Below are 26,356 nucleotides of genomic sequence, written 5' to 3'. Positions count from 1 at the left end.
TATTAAGGTTTTGTCCTAATGACAAAGCTGTTAGTAATGGTAACATTTAATGACTTAATTCAACAGGGAAGGAATCGCCATAACCTATATTAAGGAACATCCCAGCATTTGCCTGCAGTTATTTCGAGATACTGTAGAAAAACAAAATCAGGATGGCCTGACCAGGATATGAACCTGGATCCACTGAAATGTGAGTCTTGTGTCTTACCACGGCTCCATATTGCTCCCTAGGAAGAGAGGCTGCTAAGGGTTAGATACAACGTACGATATAGAAGTTGACTAAAAAGTAAAAAGAGATAATGGTAAGGAAACACTTCTAATCCTAACTGCAACCCAATTAGGCACCTGTTACTAAAAGTACAGGTTGGTTGTCTTAGAATTCTTTCCCCACCACACACAAAACATGGAAGCAGCACTTATTGACTTATTGGTGAGAGAAGCGCTGACTTCAGACATTCCTTCAGTTAGAAAGAAGGTGCATAGGGATTTGGCAAGATTAAAAAAGAAAGATGTTTAAACAGAAAAAGATGAAAACATAAACTTATATTATGGCTCTAATAAATTTTGGATCCCTAACACATCTCATGACAAGCATGAGTCGGCTGTGGTGGTGTTCTACCCAGCTTCCAATGTGGGGAAGTACTTAAAGGTTTAAGTGAAATAATCATGTAATACCTCGACACAATAACAGTGATCCAAACAAGTAATTTAATTAAAAAAATAATAAGCTATACTGAAAGAAAATTATGTACAGTATTCATTGCAAGGCAACATAATGTATGATGGTAGCATTAAAAACACTATCCATACATTAGACAGTATTGTTTACCACAAAAAAATACCAACTTCATACTATTAAATTTTTTAAAATTTATTTCATTCTCTAATGATGTAAAACAAGCACACATACTTAGGAACTTTAACATTGGATTCATGATTGTTGTACAAATACACAAAAGTATAAGAAGCTTAAAATTATATAATCCAAGTAAAAATAAAAAGATTTTTTTTCCCTTGGTGAGGAATGCTTCACAAATTTATTAATTATTTTTATGTGTTTTGTCACACAAGCATTAAAATTTTTTTACAACTTACAAGTGCATATAATTAGAAAACTTTGTCCCTTGTCCAAATAAAAAAAAAAATTGTGTGTACTTATGTACACCTGTTAGAAGTTATACTTGCTGTAATAAAAAAAATCAACTTTAATTTTGCATTCAAATAATTAATAGAAATAAAATAATAAAGGGACTAGAGTGATGTTAAAAATATGGTTGGTGAGTATAAATTCCATGAAATTAAAATAAATACTCAGCATTTAATATTAATAAATAATGAAAATATGTTAATATGCTGAATGTTATTCTAATTTATAATGCAAATAAAATTTTCATCCTGTCAATTTTTGTTGCATTCTGTGTGTGCATATTAAAAATTTAATCTCATCATTTTATTCATTACTTGCCACAATAAGTATAACTTCTAAGATATCTGTGATTCTGTAAGAACTAAGTTCCATCACGTTAAAATATAAAATTTATGAGCAAAACAATTGCAGTCAAGCCTGAGTTATAGTTTACACACAGAAGTCAAAAATGTATTAAATACAAGCAAAACATTTTCATTCCATATTTATAACACAATAAATTCATGTTTTGCTTTAAAGTAAAAGTCAAAATTTATATCAGAGGTACACATTAAAAGTCAGATCAAGTAGTATTTTTTAGGCTGTGAAAGTGTCTTAATGCCAATAATAAAACATGCAAGCATTACTCAGTACGTACATGAAAACACAAAATTTTAAACAAATATAACTATGATTAGGATCTGTTGGTTGGGTTTGAACTCTTATATGATAATGAAGGTGCTTGAGATATCAGCATGGGTCCCCAGCAAACACCACGCAGGAAGATGGCCATGATTAGACAAGATGATTCTGCAGTGGTTCACCATTGCCTTCCGCACTATTGAGATCAAGACTTCAGTAAGGAATCAAATTAGATGCATTATATGTAATATATTTATTGACAGAAAGGATTTCCATTAGTATTTGATGTCGGTCATTTAATAAGATGATGAAAAAACTATTTTGGATTAAGTGAGATTACTTAATTCATAATATATTGGGATTTCCGTATTCTTTGATTTGCTGGTTTACATTCAAAATTAATAGGATGGATTTTCCAGGAGAATGTTACGGTTGTGGCTTTTCCATAGTTAAGATTAACCAAGTTAAAAATACATCACTCTACAATAGAAAATATGTTACTCTGAAGAAAGTAACAGGCGTGTAAGGAGTAATTTTTCTGTATACTTTTAGATCTGCTTCAGACGTTGAACCCGTTTTGAGGGAGTTTCAGTCCGAACACCCTTAGTTCCATTTTTGTACAGGAAGTTTCTCTCTTGTCAAGAATTAATAGAAGATAATAAAACCAGATGTTTTAAATAGCACTAGTTCTTACTCAAAATATATGTCACGAAAAAAAAAAAAAAAAAAAGCTGTTGCTATCAAAATTAGTTGAAATTGGATACACCATGAAAATTAGTCTGTAAAGCAAAACTGTCAGAGCATAAAAAATTAAAAAAAAAAAAAAAAAAAAAAAACTAGAGTTAAAATACAAGTTCTATACATTTTCTTACACATTGATCTCAAAAATAATGAATCTTTCTCCTCTTCACTTCCAAGCTGACCAAAGCAGTATCTTGTTCTAATGCAATGGTGGCTACTCAAGTAGTAGTAGCTCAAGAACATCTGTCAGTTTGGCAGACAAGGTACTCGGAGAATTTAAAAACTGCGTGCCTTGAAAAGAGTCCAAGCTAAACCTGCTGCACAAAGAAGAAGTGATGTAAAACTTAATAAATTTTGGTTTGTGCTATTTCAATATTTTCATTAGTGATCATAAGTCATTATTGCCATAGTCATCATCATTTTTATTAGTTCATTAAAGTTTGTATTTTAGTAGTCATATATACAACTAGGTCTACAGTACCATCTTAAGCTAAAAGAGCAATTCAGAAAATATCTTCAAAAAAATTTTTAAGATAAAATTTGTCATCATCATCTAAATTAGGTATTTGGTAGTAAGTTTAATTGTAGTAATATTTAATATTAAATAGTATGGCTGTGGAAAACATCCAAAGCATTTCTTTATAGTTATTAATCCATATTTGCCTGGAATGATTTTATTTTTAGGTGGAAAACCTGAAAACTAAGTTAAAGAACAATTTTACAAAAAATAATATGATAGAAACTACTGTCTCCTACTTTAAGGGAGTGTACTATTTGTAAACACTTGATCTGTCCTTGTCAATCTGTACAATAGATCATATTATTCTCACATATGAAGCAAAAGTTATAAAAAATAAGCTCTACGTACATTACATTAGAGCTGTCCAATTATTAAGCATTTCTATGCATACTAACATGATTAACATATACAATTGTATAAAAACAATTTTTTCCCCCTTTGGTAAAAATTTCCAGCAATAGAAATTTAAAACACTAAACCCTGTCGTAAGTTTATACATATTATTTCATAACAAGTGATCTCGTGAATATTAATGCTATATGATGGCATTTACAACTATATACACCTCAAAAATATCTTTATACAGTAAACAAGTATTATTAACTGGTAACAAGTTATTATACTTGTTTATATACAAACTATATCTAAAATACCCATCAATACTGTAGGAAAATATGCAAAAAACACAAGAGGCGGCATAAATGTCATTGAACATAAGTCTGGAAAACTATTTATAGAGCTATTTACATGTGCAATGATGTACACTAGATTTCTGTTATCTGGAAGGCCATATTGGCAATCACATGAATGATTCACAACACATACATGTACATAGTGGGAATGTATATGAGCATCTGCTGTAGCTGTGTGCTGTGATATTGCCCAGTAACTTCATTGAGTTTACTCGTACACGTGCCATCATACTGTACCAGTCGGCATTCCAGACAGTAAAAGATATCTGTAGTGTCTATTTTCCTGTGTTATGCTTAAATAAGTTTTGAGACATGCTTCAAAAGTGACGTGTTTTGTTGCATAGTTAATTTTAAATTATGTATGTGATGGGCAGTGTTCTAAATATTCACCTGGGTGCAGGAACAATACTTTTGGATCAGACTGTCCTTGAGTTGAGAAAATGCTGGGAACACTTAGCGGTAAAGTGTAAATGCGTGCACATTTTCCGTGTGACATCACGGGTGCGACTGCAGTGTGCCAGCGGTGGTGAGTCTGTAACATTGCAGAATTACCACCCCCTACCTTTTATAATTATTTTAATTTTAAATGTTTTGTTGGTGTTTTAATTATTATTATTAATTTAACTTATGTTTAGTAATGTTTTACTATCTGTTTACTTCATAATTTAAAATTAACATGTGTATTATTTATGTTTTTTATATCTTTTAAAGTATAGCATGGATAATTGGGTAGTTTTCGAGAACAGTCTAGAAAGACTGAAAAGAAAGAAAGGACATGGGCGCGACACACTGTCGCCAGCAGGTCAAGATAGTGCGTCGTTGGAAAATCCCAGCACGTGGACGTGTAACTGCGCACCAAGAAACTGGAACTTTCGCTGGGTGCAGTCTCGCCAGCCAATCAGGGCGAACCTTGAGGTGGCGTGATGTGTCTCCCCATGCCAGTTATTTTTCAGCAAATAATGTGATTGGTCGGTTGGCCCACGGGGGTACCTCCCTTTGTTTTGGCTTGTAAAGGGACGGTAACTGCGTGGTGCGAGTTCAGTCTAGTCGGTCTTCCTTCAGTAGCAGTAGTTGTCGTCCGGTCGGCCAGAGGTGTGGTCGCACCGGCGGCAGTTTGAAAGAAACAATGTACTTCTAACAAGAAATTCTTTTTTTTTTCTTTCAAATATAAACGAAACTTTAACTAACAGTGTTAAAGTGTGCTTGTTATTATTCCGGGTTGTCATCCCGGGCCAATCTGGTATGTAACAAGTCAGCTTGACGAAGCAAGAAGAAACCTCAACGAGCAGCCAACAGAGGTCACCGAGCAAGTAGCAAAGCCTTGTTCGGCCTGCAAGCATTGACCACCTGAAGGAAGAAAATGAGGCATTCTGAGGTGCTGGGTAACTTGAGCACTCAATTACAACAAAGTGAATCAGTCTTCAGAGTTTTGTGAGCCGCTAGCCAATAAACGGTGTCGAGAGATGTACAGAGAAGAATGGAGTGCCGGCACATCTGGAACATGTTTCGCGATGGCCATCCAGAAGGCTTGCAAACGAAGCTCGCTGGGACGAGTGAGCGAGTGAATACATGCACCGCAGAGCAGCTTTGCTACATACTCAGGCACTGGATTGAAAAATAATTGTGCCGGTTCAATCCCGCCTCCTTGCAACTAAGTGTTGCATTGACAGAATTGGCAATCAATGACTGAGCTAATGTATTCCCAGCTGCGTTATTATTCTTTTGTATGCTCAAAGACTAACATTAAATAGTTGGAAGTAATACCAGACATAATGTGTAATTAAAATAACTCTTGAGTACAAGACATGTAAGTTGGATAAGTGTAGTTGAAATTTCATTAACAAATCAATGCTAGAATAATAATATTATTATTAATATTTATTACCTGCTGTTTAAATGTAAAAACTGCATGGCCTGTTAAAGAATAGAAGTTTTGTGTTGTCGAAAAAAAATATAATCAGCCCGAAGATTAGTAAATCTCCTTAACATAGTTACACATATTAAATGGTAAATGATTTGATATATTATACGCGTACTTATTTTTGTGCTATTTAAAGTAAAATTTTCGTGTAAATTCCCACTACATCAGTTCCCACTACAAAAATTGCCAATTTTTGAGTTTTTAAGTTAGTAAAGTTATTTCAAATACATCTTCTGTAAAAGCACTTGAAGAGCCATGTTAGGAATTTGGAGCTAGGCAGAGCAATGGGGTGACATTACAATTCTCGCTCATGGGCGGGAAAATAAGGGAGCTCGGAGAGTGTGACCATTGATATGGAAGTTACGCAATTGGTAGTGCCAGTACAGTATACAGTAATTTTCAAAATATAAAGATAGATATTATTTACGTACCCTAGTAGAAAACAGCATGAATGCGGTTTTGCTGCACCCATGAATAGTTAGTATGAATCATGGCCAGCGAGTTAAATAGAAAGATAGAAGCAATATGTGATTCATTTTTACAATGTTTACTGTAGTTGTACATTTTCTATGGTTTGCATGATACAGGTTCAATATGGTTAGTTGTATGTCTTGGTGATATGGCTCTAGCAATAGAAATGCATTTATTCTTAAACATATCTGACTCTTCTATATGTGCTGCATATGTACTCACAGTTTTGACATGTATTTTAGATATATAAACATACATAAATACATAATAATTACTTACATAAGTAAAGTTCATTGCAAAGAAAATAGATAAGAATTTTATAGACACAAGATGAAATAATATTTAAAGCAAATAACTGCACAATAAAGCTCCAAGCACATTAAATATAAACAAAAAATTTGTGAGATTTGTGTGTTCTCTATCATTCCATGAAAAAAAAAGTGATAATTTTTATTGACGTTTCTTATTATTCACAATTATAAACATGACAAATATTTTGAATAATTCACAATATATAAAAAATAGCAAACCCACAAAACACTAATCAAAAATACATTATATACACAAGATAGACCAAGAACATATAACTGCACATAGGATTGTATTGTTTTTAATAAAAAATATATTTAAAAACAGAGAAATAATTATTTTTCTAAACAAAGTTTAGAAAAGTGACGCTGCCAAAATGGAGATACCAAATAATGTATTGAAATGGCTCAAACTCAGAAATCCAAACAACATGACATATTAGCTTACTAAATGTTAAACTGTACTACATGTGTCTAAAAATTTACTTAAAAAGGAACAATAAGCAAACACAATTTGCAGATTTGGAGATCAAAATGTTCTTTACGTGGAGAATGAACACATGGGCGTTACTGATGGCATAAACTAGTGAATGGTATAGCATTCCACAGATGTACAGTGTAGCGAATATCAAGCCAAATCTTTTAATATAATAACCAAGGCTCCACCATAGGTTTGTTGAAACCTGTCAAGAGAAATTGAGAATGCAAATACCATTTCACTAGAATGAAGCCCTATGTTTCAGGTGAGTTTTGTATCACAGTAGTCCTGCCCACAGGTGGAAGCAGCATGCACTGATGAAACCCTCAATTAAGTTCTGGATTTCCATTGAGCAAAATTCAAGCTGATCAGATTTTTGCATTTCGTTGTCCAGGGACTTGCGGTAGACAGCACTCAGATCCTAGAAATGTTGTACAAATTTAATATTAATCGCTAAAGAAACTTTCAAATTTTAACATGCAAAAATTTAGGTATGTTATTATTATATGTATAGTAAGTATTAAATAATTTTTTGATATAAATATTTTTAATGGGCTGCATATTCCGTTAGTATGCAGAATGTATTATTAAGGGCTTACATAAAAAGTTAGTGTTTGAAATCCCAACTTTGACCAAAAAATATACAAAAGTGTGTTTGAAATTCCAACTTTGAACAAAAAATATACAAAATCCAAATCTAGAATATGAAAAAGCTTAGCTACAAAATTTCATCGAAAAAACATATGCATCAACACAGAAAAAAAAAAAAATTAAAAATTTCAGATATTAATTTATAGTTTATAAAAGGACTTTTGATCTAGATGCTTGTACTATAATATACAGCCCAAAAATATATTAAAAATTTTATTCAATTATGCTTATTTTAAGAAAAATTAATGTATGATGATGCACTGGGGCATTACTAAATTTAATAATTAAACAAATGAACCGTTCACCTTGTGTATTACTACCCTTGAAAAATTGATTGAAATTTAACCACCAATAGTTACATACCTAGGCAAAATACAAACATGAAAAAATTACCAAAATTATTAGCTCAGGTTCATTACAAAAAAAAAGTTGAAAACTTTTAACATGACTTATGGTCAAAAGTGCTTCCTAAGGCTAAATTGTAGGTGAACAGCATTTTAAATCCTATAATAGAAAAAGTATTTAAAATGGAACACTATGCGCCTGGATAATGACAGATAAAAACATTTCTACAACCTCTGGAAAACTTGTACCAGCCGTAGATTTATTTCCGTGAAATAATTAGGGATAACAACACACCAGAAAAATGAATGAAAAATAAATCCGTTACCTCTTACTTCAAACTGTTCAAATTAATCCTTTACGACAGGGACAAGTTTTGTGGTGGTTGTAGAACTTGGTGGTTCCATCGTATATACTTTCTCTGTTATTGAGATTAATAACATTTTTCACCACCAACTTCAAAGATGTTTATCAACCTTACAAAGCGCTTAAGACCACAAGTTGTGTATATTATTAATTAATTTTTGACGTGACACAGTCTAATAAATCGATGAACGCCGGCTGCACGCACAAAAGTGTCCCGTAATGCACATTGTCCCATTACGCGTTGTTCCGTTACGCTCATTGTGCGCTTGCGCCGCATCTATCTCTCTTCCACTCGATTGGAACAACCATCAATTTGACTTTTTCGAGGCACATTAAACTTGAAACACGCCTATTCGTTTCCTACTTTTCCTATCATTGTCCTATCCTTAACAGAATAACACAGATTGGAAGAAGTTAAATAGCAAACATGTATAAAAGTTATAGTTAAGTAATAAACATATTTGAATTAATGAGTGCAAATAAAAGTAAATTCATCAATTAAATTGTAGATTTAATTTCACTCCTTCTTTGTATCCATACAAAATAGATATAATTAAATTTTATTCATAAAAGTATGCAATCATTTCATCAATGTTTTGTTATGACGTTGTCACGTTAAACTATCGTCCGTAAACCGACTTCACAGACAACCAATTTTTTTTTTTCAGTCATGAAGCTGCAGCGGATGGCAAGCGTGGTTTACTCACGCCTCGTGAAGTCTGCATGTCGATGGAGAGCATGACGAAGGCCTCCAGGTACCGGGGGTTCAGCACCACCAGGTACTGCGTGTTGCCGTCCGGGGAGGAGAACAAGCGGTGGTGGTCGGCGTACTTGGTGACCAGCACCTTCACCAGGCTCTGGTACCACGAGAGCGGCTGGCACAGCAGTGGCGTCAGCAGAGCATCCAGGTGGCTCAGGGACTCCACCCGAGCCAGGCTGTGCAGCTCCATGAACTCCGAGTACGACAGCGCCTGGATCTTCTGTGCCACACACACGAGTCATCCGCCTTGCAATAATCCACAACTCACTACCCAAGATGCAATGTGATGTTAACATTGATGCTCACTACCAAAAGATGTAAAGTGATGCTAACATTGATGCTCACTGCCAAAAGATGCAATGTGATGTTAACATTGATGCTCACTACCAAAAGATGCAATGTGATGTTAACATTGATGCTCACTACCAAAAGATGCAATGTAATGTTAACATTGATGCTCACTACCCAAGATGCAATGTGATGTTAACATTGATGCTCACTACCAAAAGATGCAATGTGATGTTAACATTGATGCTCGTGAATAGTGTTCGCAGGCTTTCACGGCCATTGTCTGAAGTAGCTTGGCTTCTGGGTTGTAGCCGTGTCCTTGGCGAATAGTTCACTGACGCTTCGGTCGACATGGCAGTCGCCAACATCAGGGAGCAGTTACCTAGTTAGGTAACTGCTCCCTGATGATGGCGACTGCAATGTCGACCAAAACGTCGGTGAACTATTCACCACGGACACGGCTACAACCCAGAAGCCAAGCTACTTCATTGATGCTCGCTGCTGAGAGCAATATGGGCATAAGCGTTACTGGTTAAACATTCTTGATGTGTTCGGGCACTTCCTTGCCGGAGAACGTCAACACTGTCCGTAACCCCTGCAATATCTCACAATGAAAACATTTGCAGATCAATAGCTTCGAGAAGGTTGACACAAGGTTTGTTAAGGAAGGAAGGAAGGAAGGAAGTTACAGAGTTTAATGTCTCATGAAACATCAATGCTATTGGACAATAGAGATGGATGAGGTGTGAGATGAATGAGGAATGAAAAAGTTAGAGCAGCGATGGTAAACATTGAATGAATGAGATCTGAGGGGTGTTCTGTGCCCCTGAAAGAATTAATTGGTGATGGAAATAGGAGTACCCTGAGAAAATCCACAAACTCACAATTTCCTACTGTAAAAAATCATGGCTTGACCCCACCAGGAATTGAGCCCACCTCACCTAGGAGGGATGCGACGTGACCACTCAGCACAGTGATCCCGACTGAGGTGGTCTACTCAAATTATTCTGCATTTCCCACTAATTTACCGGGTTCAAATTATAACTTAAAATGAAAGGAACCTGAAACAAATAGTCTATTTTAACACCCTTGGATATCCATCGAACATTGGTGTTTCGTTGGGAGCATACATGTAAAATAGCAGCTTGTGGCTTCTGATAGTCATTAAGAAATGAAAATACTTACCAATAAAGTTACCAATAAATCTACTCCAGGCCAATAAACGTCTTGATGCGTGAGAAAATGGTAACACACTAGTGTTTCACCTGGCATATCACTTGAAATAATAATGTATGCAAGAACTGCATACAGTAAAGTTCCTTTAAGCTGTTCCCAGTCTTCCTGCATGATAGGTTTTCCTTAGTAAAAAAATCCAAACATTTAACCAAAATTCAATAAGGATTACGAAAACTAGTCCTGCTTAGTACAGTTATCATTTCACCTTAAAACTTGATTTGAAATAATTTCATTTCGGTCCCAAAAAGCCCTCCACAATTCTTTGGCAAGTGGTTGTCATCCATTTTTATATTGCTTAGTCATAGAAAGGTATAAATGCATTTATGGGATGAATAAGAATTGTGGAGGAAATTTTAGGCAGTAAACTAGAAGAAATTTTTTTTTTCCTTTGGAATTTCATAATGCAAATTTTTGCATGCAATTTACTGTCGAAATCTGTTTGTTAAGAATATTATATCCTTTGAATGTAGGTTAAAAGATGACGAATACAAAGACAAATAAAGGAGTATCTTACGTAGCTCTTGCTGTGGGCCTCTTCCTTCTTGGGCAAAGTGCACTGAAGTCTGTTCCACAGCAAGTGAGTGCGGCAATGCACCATTCCCTTCGAAACCATATCTTCAATATGCAGCTTGGCATTTTCTGCTTGCTTTAAAATCAACTGTTGCATCAACTGCTCATGCGATGAGTAGTAACCCAAATAATTGACAGACTCTTGTCTGAAAATAATTTAGAATTAACCTGTGAGCATACTTAAATTCTGAGATGATAAATGTATCCCATCATTTATACAGCACTAATCTATAAAACAGAAAGAATTCACCCCCATCTGTTAAATACAAAAACTTGAATTCTAATATGATTTCTACTTTATGAAAATGAGTATTTTGTATGTGTCAGTTTTGACGATATTACTGCTTATGTAAAGTTTGATTCTTTAGAAGTATCATTTAGTTAACTTGTATGATATTTCACCGGTAAAACTACCCAATGAAAATTATTTTCCAAAATGTTTCCAAAAATGTTTACTTTAGTTAAATGGATATTGTATATATAATATAAAAACCAGGCAGAGCAAGCTTAGACATTTTTTCAAATTCTTGTCCACTGTTTCACAAAATATTTTCAACTTAAATGTTTTTTTTACAAATATTATACCTGAAAGAGTAATCATATTTTCTCCTAAGGATTCATGGTAAAGTTCTTCCGGAACCCTTGCCATACATTCGTTAATTGACAGAGCGTACAAAACAATTGTTTTATAACAAAATGTATGGCACTTTACCCATTATATATTTCCTATTCCCCTATGCAAGAACTTGAGGTTCAAAGTGTAGAGAATTAACCTTTGTTTGTGTTGTCAGCACTGGAATTTGTTTGTTGTTGGAATGAGTCAAGGAAATGGCAGATATAAATGTGGGTATATTGTGTTACCAGGGTGTTTTATTTAACCATTAATAATAAGTTAAATAGGATATGGGCCCAGTAACTCAGTGAAACAGATAAACAGTCGGCCTGTTAATTTTGAAGTCGTGGCCGGTATTGTAAGCCGTAGTTGCGAAACAGTTTCGAGTGTGTACGAGCCTGAAAACATGGCAACTAGTATCAGTACAACTTCATATCCACAGTTAACAGACACCAAGTTTAAAAACTGGAAATACCGTGTTCTGTGCCTATTGGACGAAAACGGAATAAAGTGGATTGTGAATGAAGAAGTGGACAGATGTACGGCTGATTCGACCAAGAAAGAAGAGGCTGAAGCTGTAAACAGGCAAGCTAAGAATATCATTATAAACTGTGCGAGTGATCGTCATATTGATTATGTTCGGGACTGTGAAACTGCCCGGGGTATGTTGACCGCCCTCAGTAACGTCATCGAAAGAAATAGTACTATTTCAAAGTTGCTTGTGTGGAAAAAGTTGTTAAGCCTAAAATGTACGCCTGCTCTTCAGGATCATTTTAATATGTTTGACAACTTAGTCAGGGACCTGGAAGGGATGGGCTCAAAGCTCGAGCAAGATGATATTGTGTGCCATTTGTTATTAACATTACCTGAGAAATATGAGAAAGTAATCACGGTTCTGGAAACGATAGACACAGATTTGATTTCGGATTTTGTGAAATCGAGATTGTTGGATGCTGAATTGACATTGAACCATATGCAGACAAGTGAGGTAGGTGAGAGCTCATTTATTACACGATTTAACAATAGGTCTAAACCTAAGAGGTGTTTTGAGTGAGGTGAAACTGGACACTTTACAGCAGATTGTCCAAGATGCTATAAGGGTAATTATAAGATATTTCATGAAAACACTATTCAAGAATGTGTTATTTTAATATGTTGTTCTATTTCCTTAAAATAAAAATATAATTTCTTGAGTTTATGAGCATCTCATAGATTTCATACTAGGGTTTCAGAATAATCCCTTACAATGTTATAAACACTGAAGTTGATAAAAAAAATTAAATTAATAAATTTAGTTTTTTTTACTTTCCATATATAAGCCATTTAGATAATGGTTGCATAATTAGACAACAGTCAAATAATTAGATAACTGATAAGCCCTGGCAAATCTTTGCCTAAGTTGGACTTGATAACATAGCTATGATTACACAGGGATTAGTAACATATCATTTGCAGGAAGCAGACGACCTGATTAACAAGAGAGAGAGAAAGAGAGATACATAAATGGAGATATAGAGAGATACAGAAAGATAAAGGAGGTTAGAGATTTGGTTTGATGAGGCATGTTGGCCGAGGCCATTAGTGACCGCAGTAGAATAAATAAGACAACCAATATATACTAAAAGGTGCGACAAGAGCTTTAAAATTAAAAAAAAATTCTGAAGTCTACTAAAAACAATAAAAGTGCAAAAAGATTTTAAAAAACAACATAAGAGTAAAAGGTAACTGAAAAACAAAAAAAAAATTGCAAAATACAACAAAAAATAAAGCATAAAAAGTTATTACAAACATAAAAAATGCAAAAGGCAAAAACATAAAAAGAGAAAAAAAAACCCAATAAAAGGTGCAAAAAAAATAAAAACTGAAAGGTGCCAAAGAATGGCAAGATACATGAAAATACATATAGTATGCGTAAAAATGAAAAGACTTCCCAACATAATGAAAAGGCCCGTCATTTGTAAAAACGGGAGCACACCTCTGGCAGGTGGTCTCCCGTCACCCAGAATATGCCAAAGCGAGTCAGGAAGACTAAAATAACGGCCGGTCTGGTCATACCTGCGACACACCAGCAGTGTGTGGAGCACAGTCAGCAGGTAGCCAAAGGTATCGCAATGAGGCTGGGGTTCCCTGCGAATCAAATGTCTCGGCCGTGACAAACATAAAAGTTTACTGGCCAGGTTCAAAAAGAACTTTGATGCGGATGTGTGGGATCCAAGACCTTCACACCGTGCGATACTAGCAGTTTCTCTCGCCTCGAGTGGAAGTTCACCAGCTCCTGCACAGATGCTTACCACAGGACTGGTTCTAAACGCGCCTGTCGTAATCCCTGCAGCGGCATGGTGAACATCTCCGCCATTTTAAACGTAGACGGCCTGGCAAAAGAGTAGACAAAACACCCATGGTCCAATTTGCTGCGGACAAGAGTATGGTATAGTCAGAGAAGGGTTTCTTGATCAGCACCACAGACCCGGCCAGTGCATTGCAATGTCTACGTCTGCAGTTATTACTAGTCCAGTGGTGCACCAGACTGTACACTAGGGAGAAACCAGGGACAGGTCGAACATCCTGAGCGAGGCCAGCTTCATTCCCCGAACAGGGAAAACATCATTCCATGCCCTCTCAGGTGACTTGCGGTTGATTAAGCCATCGTCCGACCATGGCCTGCTCGGCCCGGTGTGTTCGAACAACGACCGCTCGGCCCGGCGCTCGGACAATGACTGATATTACAGCCTTCCTTCCCTTTGTGCGGGCTGTGTCCTGGGCTCGCTGACGTAATTTTCAGCCAATCACGGCGCATGGCAACAGAGGCTTCCACAAAATGCTTACTTCTGTTCCTACGACGCAGTGATTTTGTCTCTTTCTCGCACTCCTGTGACTGTGACCGACACGCCTAGCGTGTGAAACAAAGTCTCGGTCGTGGAAAAAACGAAGGAAAATCACGCGCATGCCTTCCCACACAAAGAAGCCAGCAAAAAAATTACAACTTCAAAAATAAACTTGTGAATTTTAAAAATAAATAACAATAAACCCGGAGAATTACGTTTACAATAACTTTTAAAAGAAAAAAAAAACTTTATGTCTAATCTGAAATTTGACAAAAAATTTATAACAAATTATTATTGCTGAATTGCATGAGGAAGGCTGTAATCTGGGTTGTTACAACTTCTTGCCGGGATGCCACCAGTGGTACTACAGACTATGTGCTATACAGGTACGTGGATACCGGCTCCGCACAGACATGTATGGTCACTGGTGAGGCAGACTCTCATTACAAAAAGCACCATTCTGGCCTCGTACAATGCTTTAGGAAACGAAAGTATTTTGCGATCTGATGTGGTGCGACGAAAAAAAAAATGATTATAAAGAATCACATGAAGGGAAGAAACTTCAGATGATGGTCCTAACACATTTAAAATCCTAAACATATCTCAATTAGTCACCTCTTATGAAAATCATGGGTTGGTTTTGGTGGTATTCTACCCAATCACCACACGAAGAGTTTGCGTAGCAACACCAAGCAGTAAAATACATATCTGTTATGATATGGCACGCCATCTGACAGCACTGTCAACAGCTATACGCGGGGCTGCTAATCCTGGTTCCCCATTTTGCCAAGCAGCACCAATTTCCAAGCCGTGGGCTCTTCTACATTTCTACCTTCGATCCGCCCCATTTTTTATATATTTTTTCGAAACCCCAGAGACCAACTGTCCCCTCCGCTGACAGTATCGTCCAGTGGTGGGCTCGGTCCAATCGCTCTCCCTCCACTTCTGAGTTTTCGCCGTGATATTTGGCCAGAAAACGTTTCTTTTTGGCATGAGTAGTTGTGAACTAGGGGAGTACGATCCCCCTTTTCTGCGAGTTTCCTTCAACATGTAGTGATTTAGCTATTTATTTTTCTACTACTTCAAATCCTTTTGTTTTTTCGGGTGTTCTCCGCCACCCGATAATGCTGTCCATTCAGTGTAGCCCACCAACTGTACCTCCGGCATTCAACTTTACCCCTGGCCCTCCTCTTGGGATGGGCCAGGCTGCACATTTTCTGTGCTGATTCGATTCTCCACACGCCACGACTCTCTTTTGCCTCAGGGGCTGACCCTCTGCCCAGAAAACCTCGCATCTGGTCTCGTCCCACCGTAGCTGGCAAGGAGGTAAGGCTCTACAAACAGTAAATCAAATTTTAAGACCAGTTATTTTTCTTGCTCCATCACAATTATCGGTGTGTATGTGTGTGTGTGGACTGTTGGCTCTCAAAAATATTACAAAAAAAAAAAAAAGAGCAAGAACATTTTCATAAATTTAAAAGTTTCTACTTATTAATTTTAAAAATGTAATTACTAAGTAACGTAAGGAGGTTATCACTACATGGCTGCCTTCTATAGGTAAATTCATGATTGTTTTACTGATTAACCTCATTTGCTAACCCGAAGGTAATGTAATAGTTGTTATTGTAATATTGTTACTTCTGTATACCCCTTAAAGGCACCATCCCTTATAAAACACAGACAAAATGGAAACATATGTGTGTATTTATTTGTTTTTCTCCGTAGAGTTATCTGTCATAAAGCCTAATATTGATGTCTTGACATAAGCTAAGTTATCTTCTTAAAAAAATTTGTCCTCGTCACATTCAATTTAGTGACCAAGCCAATAATTCAAAGATCCATGATATAATTAACCAGAATCTTGAACCTGGTAAACTCAATCATATGGTACAACATGGTTATTTATGGCAGTATAACATACCACAAACACATTAAGCTTGGAATTGTGACTATAAGACTGCACTCAAGTTTCATGTAGATTAGTTTTAGGTGTAGGTACAGTAATATGATAGTAATAAATACCACATACAAAATAAATTAATTTTAATTAGATCTAAATATCACAACATACACTAAAATTTGACTTACCACTTTAATAGCTATAATTTCTTCATAGGCTAATTAGAAATGACCGAAAATTGATGCAGACTTACCAAAACTTTTCTCCTAAACGCCAAGAAAGAGTACCGAATTACACCGTACTTCTACAAACTAAATCTACATACAATGCGTGGCTAGTATGAAAACAAAGCAAGGTTGCAGAAAGTAAAAAGGAAAGTGGTATACACTATAGCTATTTCATGAACAAATAAGTCAATATTAATAAACTAAAATAAATTATTTATGAAACAAAAAATCCTAATTTCTGGAAATAGGTATTTTTGAAAGTACATATTAATTAATGCTATACTTTTCCCAAGTAAAATACATATTACATATTCTTATTTTAAGCTCACCAAATGTGATTTAAATAATGATGGTAAAAAAAGAGATATTTGAACTTACAATTCTTCTTGCCTCTACACGAGTGTTACCCCAATAGCTTTTAAATTAATGTTGATATGAATTAAAAACTTTTAGTGCAGATTTAATAACATCTGGAAAATATCTCTATGTGTAACTATCAAGTGCAAGGTTATTAATGTATGTTTTAAAACTCTACATGAATATAAATTAATTGTATTAAGCGCTCATTTTTATCACTAGTAAATATATTTAGAGCTACTAAAAAATTAAATTTTATAGAATTTTTTTAAAATAAGTAATCAGTTTAAGGTGTAGCAACCCCAACTTATTCAATTTTTTATCAAAGATTTATTATCTTTCTATATTCTTGGTAACATGTAAATAACAGCTGTCTGCCCATTTTAGAAGTATTCGTGGGTTAAAATTGTGTTTTCATGATCATATAGTAAATTAGTTTGTCTTTTAATTATTCATGATAATTTACTTGATTTAATTAAACCAAAATCATTTAAAGTTATTTTTACCTTCAGTTTTGTTTGCGTATTGAAGTTTTTATGTGTATTTACATATTTTTCAGGTATTGCTATTGTATGCTATATTTATTTAATTTACTAATGCCTGGATACAAGGATAGTTGATGCAACAGTAATTGGAGCGTGGGAACAGAAATCATGTGATGGGCCTTGTCGACAAGACTTGCAAAGGATGATGGTCCATTTTCAGTGATGTAAGTGTAGTGATATTGGTCGTAATTGTAAGGTGCTGTGTGATTGGTCTACAACTCAAACTCTTTCCAGTTGGGAAGAAGCTGAACTCGAAGGTCACCATTGTTCTGTTGTTACTCGGGCACTTAATAGCAGGACATGTCGTGTGGTGGCTCGCCAAATTTTTATTTGAAAGTAGTTGAGAAGAATTTTATGCATGTGGTCCAGGCCGTGGGGTCCAACATTGTTTTAGGACATCTTTAAATTAGAATATTTCAACCACAGGCAGCAGCATATGTGTGAGTGGAGCTTGTTTTTTTTTTTGTAGATCGGTTACCACGCTTTGAGGACAATGGTCTCTCGGCCATTCATACCGCGAGTTGCAAACAACTGCAGGAATTTGATATTGTCATTAGAACAATAACATTGGACAGTCGGTAACTAATATTTCCAAGCAATGAACTATTTTGTTTGATCAAGTGAAGTTGTTTTGTGCTGAGAGTGTCGTTTTTGTCACGTAAAGTTTCTTGGCCGGAAAATGGCTGCCTTTGTGTTCTGTGAAGCAATAAAAACAGTTAAAACCAGTAAACATTTTCGAGAGTATTTCCTAAAAAAAAATCATTGCGGATACCATTTTAAGAAAAAGAAATGCAAAATATATTTTCTAGCCCAGTTAAATTATTTTAAGTGTTTGCATGTATGTAACAGTAAGATCATTAAGCTAGCCAGAGGTCTGGACTGTTACAGAATCTATACGTCTCTTGAGCAGCCAATATTGCTACTTGTCATTATTTTTATTTTAAGTAAAAGAATCTATCCAGGTAATATTTTTTTAAAAACAAATCTTCCTGTGAAAATAAAATGATTCACAAATTTTATGAATGTGTTATAGAATAAGTTTATAATTATTTATAGTAACTTTATAATAATTTTTGTGACTTTACTTCCACCCTCTGAGGAAATTATCAATATATAAGTGTAAAACATTCAAATCAGCATGCTGAACTCTTCAACAACAAATTAAAAAAAAAATTAAATTAATAATTTGTAATATAGCAAAACCCCACCTCTCTCTAACATATGCAAATATTTTTTGTCGTATAGATCAGTGGTTCCCAAACTTTTTCAGCTGGCGACCCCCTTTCCTTACAGGAATACCTTCTCGGTCTATCGGTCCATGGTGGAGTAAAAAACCATATTTGTATCGTATCCCTTCCTTATGTATATATAATTTACCATCAAATATTGCAAATATATATGTACATATACATGCTTTTTTTTTAAGATACCGATTGATTATTGATAAACGATTTGTGTTCTGATTTGAAAATAGTTGACAAAATATAAGCACTTTGTAGCAAAACAGTTATTTATTTTACAACAGATATGTGTTTGCACAAATTCGATATGTTTCGATTTTTCTTATCTTTTCTGATGGTTTATTTGATGGTTTCTGATGGTTTTAGGAAGGGTTGCAGGTGGGTCGCGACCCACCGTTTGGGAACTGCTGGTATAGATAAAGAGCTATAATTTTTTTTGCAACTATGGCATATCAGCTGATTATACTGGTTCAAGTTCATATTGCCCAAGTTTAGTTAAGTATATGCAAATTTCATTTGTTAATGTTTTTTATTATTTTTAAAACTATTTGATTATTTTATTTATATAAAGCTGTTTGGATCCAAAATTACAAGTTTTTAGTCTAGTGAGTTTTAAATGTCCTTTAAATTGTTTTGAGTTTAGTTATTTTTAGGGGATAGTAATATCTGCTCCTTATATTAGAGGTTAAATGCTCAAAAGGGAGTTAAACCCACAAATGTTGGACTTGAAGTCAGATATTCTGCCCACATAACCACAATGAAGTGGCCTTTTCAGTGTTAAAATATAATTGAAACTTATTTTTAACCTGACTTACCAGTAAGGATTGGTGATTATATTCCATTGAAAACAATATAATATGATAAAAAGTTTACACGTTACTAGAAAATAATGTTTTTAAAGTAATATTTATAGAAGTTAAAATAAGATATTTAAATTTAATGTGTATCAGGTCAATCGTAATCATTAAAGAAATACAGTTTATTTTTCCTGTCAGGTAATGTTTACTATTTAAATGTTAGTCAAGGTTTTCAGGGGGATTGTCTTAACAGTTAATTACAATCAAACCATTATAGTAAAACATGCAAGATTAATCTAACCTACTACGAAGATGCTTCAGCAACTCTCTACGAGTTCCCAAAAGGAAATGACAAAAACAAGGTGTTGAGTGGCCCACTAGCACGAGAAGCATGTACAGAACAAGCATAACAGAACTACTCACCTGATCTCTACATGAAGCTGCTGGCCACGGCTATGAAAAGCGTGCTCGTTTAAGGACGGCGGAGAGGAAACGGGGACGGCAGTGTCAGATGTGGACAGGGAAGTAGAATCAGAAGAGGAAGAATCATCAAAACTATCTTCCACATCATTCTCTTCCCCAGATCTTCCTGGGTCCACCTTAGTGGGAGTGGTGTTGGTCGTGTTCGTGCACAGGGTGGAAACAGTGCAGAACTTTCCCAACTTGTGCTCCACTTCGAGTTTAGGAAACAGCTCCCTGCAGAGTAAGCAAGGCCACACGTGCAAAGGAAAGTCAGGTCCCACAACCACACAAGCAAATGGCCTACAGCTATGTGGACAATAACATGTTCTTAACCTTAATAGATTACACTAGAGAATGTACACACAGAGTGCAGGTTTTTTTTTTTGAAAACTAGTCTACAATACAGTGAAAGAACCACATTTAACGCCTAAAGCACTATCGTAAAATGTTTGGTTTTTATTTGTATTTAAAACAATATCTTAGGCATGGTGGACTTGACTTAAAATTAAAATTGCTATTTTGTGAGTGGTATCATGTACTGCCTTTGTTGACTGGAAAAGGACATCCCAAATCATGCCTAGTAATAAAATAATTGGAGCTTTCCGGAGGAGGTGAACATGATTCTGTGACCTAGGCCACCAGTGTGCACTGATGTTAATTATTATAAAATTTTAAATAGCATAATTTTACTTAGTCTTTTTAATGTAAAGTGTTTTTTAAAGATTTATTATATAATGTTACATAAGATTTTTGTTGTAATAATTGGTTTAATTTAGATTTTATTGTTTAAGTTTAAGTTAGACGAGTTTTGTAAGATTGGTTAAATGAGCTGAGCTGTTAACTAGAATGTTTTTTAATTTTTTTTTTTTTTTAGTAAATATAAATTTAGTAAAGTGGTACATTAATTTGAGATATGGAGAGTATAATTGTTTTTGTTTTATCTTATATTTACGTTGGACTTGTTTGCCCGAGTCCCAAAGCGAGGTGCTAGAAGGCGTGCGTGACGTCACAAGAAGTTAGGCTGTTCACCGCTAGTGGGGTGTGAGGAGGAGCGTGCGCTGAGACTAGGGGGGGACTGCCGTGCCGCACAGAACAACAGCATGCACGAGTGACGTTGGTTCGGCGAACGTCACCTGGGGCATGGCGATTGGGGCACCTTGACCGTGTGCAGCTGTGCAACACTAGATGACTGTACACTGCATGTGACCGAGTACGTCGCACCGACTTGTTACGACTGGCCACCGCTGAATAATTCAAGTCTCCAAGTTCCACACGGGTAGCCTACATGATTCATCTGGTTTCAAAGCACTGTTTATCGAAAAGTATACAACATACAAACATGGGTGATACATGGAAAGATACATACACTCACCAAGTTTCTGGTACATTCCACAAATGTTCAATGTGTGCGCCACGTCAAAGTGTACTGGGTGATACATGAAAAGATAGTTATACTCACCATGCTAGATGGCAGGCCTGTGACGGCAATGCAGGAGAAGAGTTTTAGTGCGTTAGAATATGATAAAGTTTTCGTACATAAATATGGAAAAGCTGTACCTGGTCACCTGAACATTTTGTGTTTTTTTTTCCACCAGTTTCGTGATACTGGTTTCCGGTGTAAAGGAAAAGCCACAGGACAGCCGCATGTCTCAAGAGGAAATTGTGGAGCATGTGAGACTGAGCTTTGTGCGTAGCTAAAAAAAAATCAACTGTTCGTGCAAGCCATGAACTGGGTATTCCGCAGAAAACAGTGCGGAATGTTTTGTGGTGGCCTTTGAATTTTAAACCCTACCATTTGCAACTGTTACAACATCTGACTCCAGATGATTATCCCCACCGATTGGAGTTTTGTACCCAAATGCAGCAATCTATGGATGATAATGATGACTATGCGGGTACATTGATATTCAGCGACGAGGAAATTTTCCATCTTTCGGGAAAGGTGAATCGTCACAATGTGAGAGTGTGGGGTACTGAATTGCCGCGTGTCTGTGTGGAGCTGGAAAGAAATCCGCCACATGCGGTTATCTTCTGTGCCGTATCCATCACAAAGGTGTATGGCCCCTTTTTCTTCATCGAGAAGATGGTGACAGGTTCTGCATACCTGGATATGTTGCAGTTGTGGTTATAGCCGCAACTGACTGTCGACCCCTTGACTTTCATCTTTCAAGAGGATGGGACTCCAACTCACTGGAGCACAATTGTCCGTGCCTTTCTCAACAGTGGTCTGCCACATCGCTGGGTAGGGTGTGCTGTTCCTGTGTTGCCATGGCCCCCCAGGTCGCCAGATTTCACGCCATGTGATTCCTTCCAGTGGGGTTATGTTAAGGACCAAGTTTATGTACCCCCAATGCCAACAACGCTGCAAGAACTGAAGGAACGCATCACTGCAGCTGTGACAGATGTTGACAGAAACATGCTGCAGAACGTATGGAAGGAACTGGATTACCATCGGAATGTGTGCTGGGTGATCAAAGGCGTACACATTGAACATTTGTAGAATGTACCTGAAACTTGGTGAGTGTATGTATTTTTTCATGTATCACCCATGTTTGTACGCTGTATACTTGTCGCTAAACACTGCTTTGAAACCCGATGAATCATTTAGGCTAACCCTGTAGTTTGCATCGTCGTATTTAGACATTTTGGCACGCCAGTAAAAATGCAAAACCGTCGTTTAAATTGAAGTACTTTTACACCCCAGAAAAAGTATGGAACAACTTTTTTTACCGATCAACACCACTAGGAAAAAAGACATTAAAAATTGGCCTTTTTTCAGAAAATGCAATTATATTTGAATCAAGAGCAAAATTCATGTGAATTAACCACATTTTATTTGTAGTAATAATTGCTATAAATGAGAGATGTGTGCCCCATACAATAATTGTAAGATTTGGTTTTCCTGAAAGTTTCAGTAATCATTAAAAGAATGAAGTATTCACTAGGTGGGCTTATGTGGGGAGTGTGACTTGTTATAAAGTTATTTCACTGCCTACCTCGTTTGTAAAATGATTTGTGAAGTTTAAAGTTTGCTTAGTAAGCATAAATAAATATTTAAATTTACTTGCTACTAGCCCTTATTAACAAATTTATACTTGTTTACTTAAAATCTTCATATTTTTGACATCCTGTTGGTGGGAGAGCAAGGTAATAAGTAATTGTGAGGTTTTGAGTAATTTGGTAAAGTTTGATTTAGTTTTGAAGCATGTGACTGCTGCTCCCAGTGGCGAAGTTGTGGTTTCCCGGGTATTCAGCAGTGTCCGGGCAGTACCCAATACTTGGGAAACTCAATTGTTAGGTGAAACGAAGGAATACCCTAGCACCATTTTCAAGCTATTTAAAAAATAACGTACCATGATATAATGGAAAGGATTATGATAAAAAATTAAAAAATAACATTTCAAAATATCAATGTTAAAGTTTTAGATATAAAAATAAGTTTGTATTACTTTACCAAATTTGTATGATCAGCATAGAAGAACTTAGTTATAACAAAAGTTTCAGAACACCAGAATAAAAAATAATATAAATCATTCTGTGCTACTGAGACACGTCACAGCAATAAGAAATATCAGGGAAAATATACTGCCGAGTGGCATATTCAGGTACAGTACTGCCTTGGTGCTTTAGGTGTTAAGAAATAATTTATTTTTGAAAACTTTAATTTTAATGCTGTCAATGAACAAATGAGTTACACCAAAGTTAAGTTACTAAGAAGAAAAACACAACAATACTTAATCAACAAAAACACACATGCTTTGTGAAAGAACCAATGTAGCATAATAACCCAATAGCTGCTTGACACAATATGGAAAGTACACAATATCAACAGAATTGAGCACCATGAAAATTGAACTACATAAAATCTCAGGATCAAAGCATGCCAACAAATAATGAAAGAAGAGGCAAAACTAAGCAGTTGCATAAAAAAGCATTACACAATACTTTTCTGAAGGTAGAAATTATAACCTACCTGTTTTGATACTTGGTGTATTCTTATTATGTTGCCTGTAAACTACACCTTCCGAATAACAAAAAAACATAGGTACCAAAATTTTTATCATAAAACAGTCACTCAACCAAAACTTAATATGTTATAGCTAGCAGTAACCAAGATGACTCACATGTCCCTTTAAAGCCGGACTCACAATGATCCGTCGCATCCGTCCGTCAGCCGAGCAATTCACAATCATCCGCAAGTCCGTCAAATACTTTTTCATTTTGATGCTGCCATCAGACCAAAAATCTTAAATACTGGTGAAAATTTATCTTGTACAGATATGTGATATTGACGATCATCAAAGGTAAGCACTTACTAAATAATTCAATTCCTTTTGTATGTTAGTAACATTTAATGGAAGCAGCTAAACATATAAATATACTTATAAACCTTACAAGGCAGTAAAGGTTGCCGGCAATAGTTATCTTGCTAACAATATGGAGGTTATTTCATCCGTCCGTCTGTCGAAAGTTAAAGCTTGGCAAGGTTTTAAAAGACGGATGGAATTTTCGGGGCCATCTAATTGGCTGCCAGGTCACATGCCTGACGGCCGGACGGGTGACGGATGGGTGAGACGGACGATTGTGAGTCCAGCTTAAGACTGAGAGCCACACCACTGGTGGAAACACAAAACTAAGCAAATATTTTTTCAAGTAAATCTAGTAACACCCATAATTGCTTAACATCAGCCCAATCAGCTGAAATTTAATCCAATCCAGACAGTGAATAAATTAAGCTGAAAATTTGAGGATATTGCCGTGACATCATCCTGAACCACCCTCTTAAAGTCTCAAAGAATTCTGCATCATGTTTCCATCACTCTGAAAAATAAGTTTGCCATTTAAAATGTTACAAGAAATTCATTACAAATATTGCAGGATGATTATTTTTTTTATAAATATTTGGGATAAAATTTTCTAGCATGCTTAGCACACTGTACTGAAATAAACTGCACATTAATCCATTTTTAATTTGTTAATGTGGCTTTGAAAAACAATCTGTTTGATTTTTTTTATTGTAAAATATTATTATTACATAACTATATGTAAGTGTAAACCATGTTTTATAATCAAAAATGCTTTCTTTATAAGTTGTAGAGCATTGAAAACACATCACGAACATAAACAAAACAATACACATACCAAAAAAATTTACCCCACAAAGTAGTGTGTTAAGGGAAATGCGCACCAGTATCATTAAAATTTATATAAAAAAAAATCATCCCAATAAGTGAAATAGTTTGGGTCTGCAAGTTTAAAATGACCAAAATGGCAAATTAATTTTTCATAATGTTGGAAAACCTGACGCGAGATATTTTGGGACTTTTACAGGATTGTTCCGAATGGCCTCAAGAGGATATACTTCAAGTCTTCAGCTTAATTTTTTTCAATGTCTAGGTCAAAATCTAATTACTGTATAAAGTCGGTGATAAAAATTTAAAAAAACTATAATAAAAATTAAATATTCCTTCTTATTAGCCTCTTCATTTTGTAAACTTTTCAGTGTTAGATCAATTACAATTTTTTCACAGAAAACTGTAAAATAAAGCTAAAAATTCTGCTTTATTGGTTATAGTTGATATTTTAAGTTATGACATGTTTTACTTACCTAAAGACACATAGAACTCTCTTGGTAATTGGAGTTAATTATATTAATCTGACACACACAAGTGATCCTCTATAGAACCATTTCACTTTTACCTTGGACTCACTGGCTTCATTCACAGATGACACGTCCAAGAGAATGTCAATACTTACGAAAGAAAATAAAGGCTAAATGGTCGTGATGGTTTTGCCAGGATGCTGCAGTGACTGCAGTTCACTAGGTTCAACACAGCAATTGCAATGGCCACGTCCTATCTGCATCTGGCCATCGATACTCCCACAGCATTAAATTGTCTGGGGCCCGCACGCAACACATTAGCTTTGCAGCTAACGCACAAAAAAATTTTTACTGCCTTACTCCGTGGAAACTCTAGGAGACTCACTGAAAGCGGCCAGCGACCCTGCTAAGACTCTTGGTAGCTGCCGCAATTTTTGTTAAGGCGGATTACATCCTGCTTGAATCAAATGGCTTGACCATTGCCATTTGCGGCTTTGTCACATTTACGGTCAGTTTAGATCTAAGGCCAGATTTGTTTTTGTATTTCTGTTACGGGTGGTTTCCACCAACCAGATAGGTTAGTTCTTTAAGACCTACAACATATCCCTGGATGGATGCAACCCGCAGCGCTCACAGTTCGTCTCAGGGTCAGGAGCGCAGAACTTGAGCGAGGTT

General features: G+C 35.7%; 1 protein-coding gene across 7 annotated transcripts in view; it reads right to left on the bottom strand.

Annotated features, from left to right (window-relative positions):
* Nucleotides 1-856: 856 nt before the first annotated feature.
* LOC134529823 (KICSTOR complex protein SZT2-like) overlaps nucleotides 857-26,356 on the bottom strand; it is a 186,302-nt gene continuing 160,802 nt past the window's right edge. For 5 of the 7 annotated variants that reach the window (XM_063364304.1, XM_063364308.1, XM_063364307.1 and 2 more), the window contains exons 53-56: nucleotides 20,041-20,313; nucleotides 11,057-11,258; nucleotides 8,966-9,238; nucleotides 857-7,320 (exon numbers count right to left, since the gene is read on the bottom strand). In XM_063364304.1, coding sequence (XP_063220374.1) covers nucleotides 7,177-7,320; nucleotides 8,966-9,238; nucleotides 11,057-11,258; nucleotides 20,041-20,313 — 892 coding nt within the window. In that variant the 3' untranslated portion in view covers nucleotides 857-7,176. Of the gene's footprint in view, nucleotides 7,321-8,965; nucleotides 9,239-11,056; nucleotides 11,259-20,040; nucleotides 20,314-26,356 lie in introns of those variants that run through there. The other 2 variants (XM_063364309.1, XM_063364310.1) reach the window with 2 other exon arrangements.

Source organism: Bacillus rossius, chromosome 2 (assembly GCF_032445375.1).
Source record: "Bacillus rossius redtenbacheri isolate Brsri chromosome 2, Brsri_v3, whole genome shotgun sequence".
NCBI classification, from domain to species: domain Eukaryota; kingdom Metazoa; phylum Arthropoda; class Insecta; order Phasmatodea; family Bacillidae; genus Bacillus; species Bacillus rossius.
Note: the sequence above shows the minus strand (reverse complement) of the source record. Positions and strands in the feature narration are given on the sequence as shown.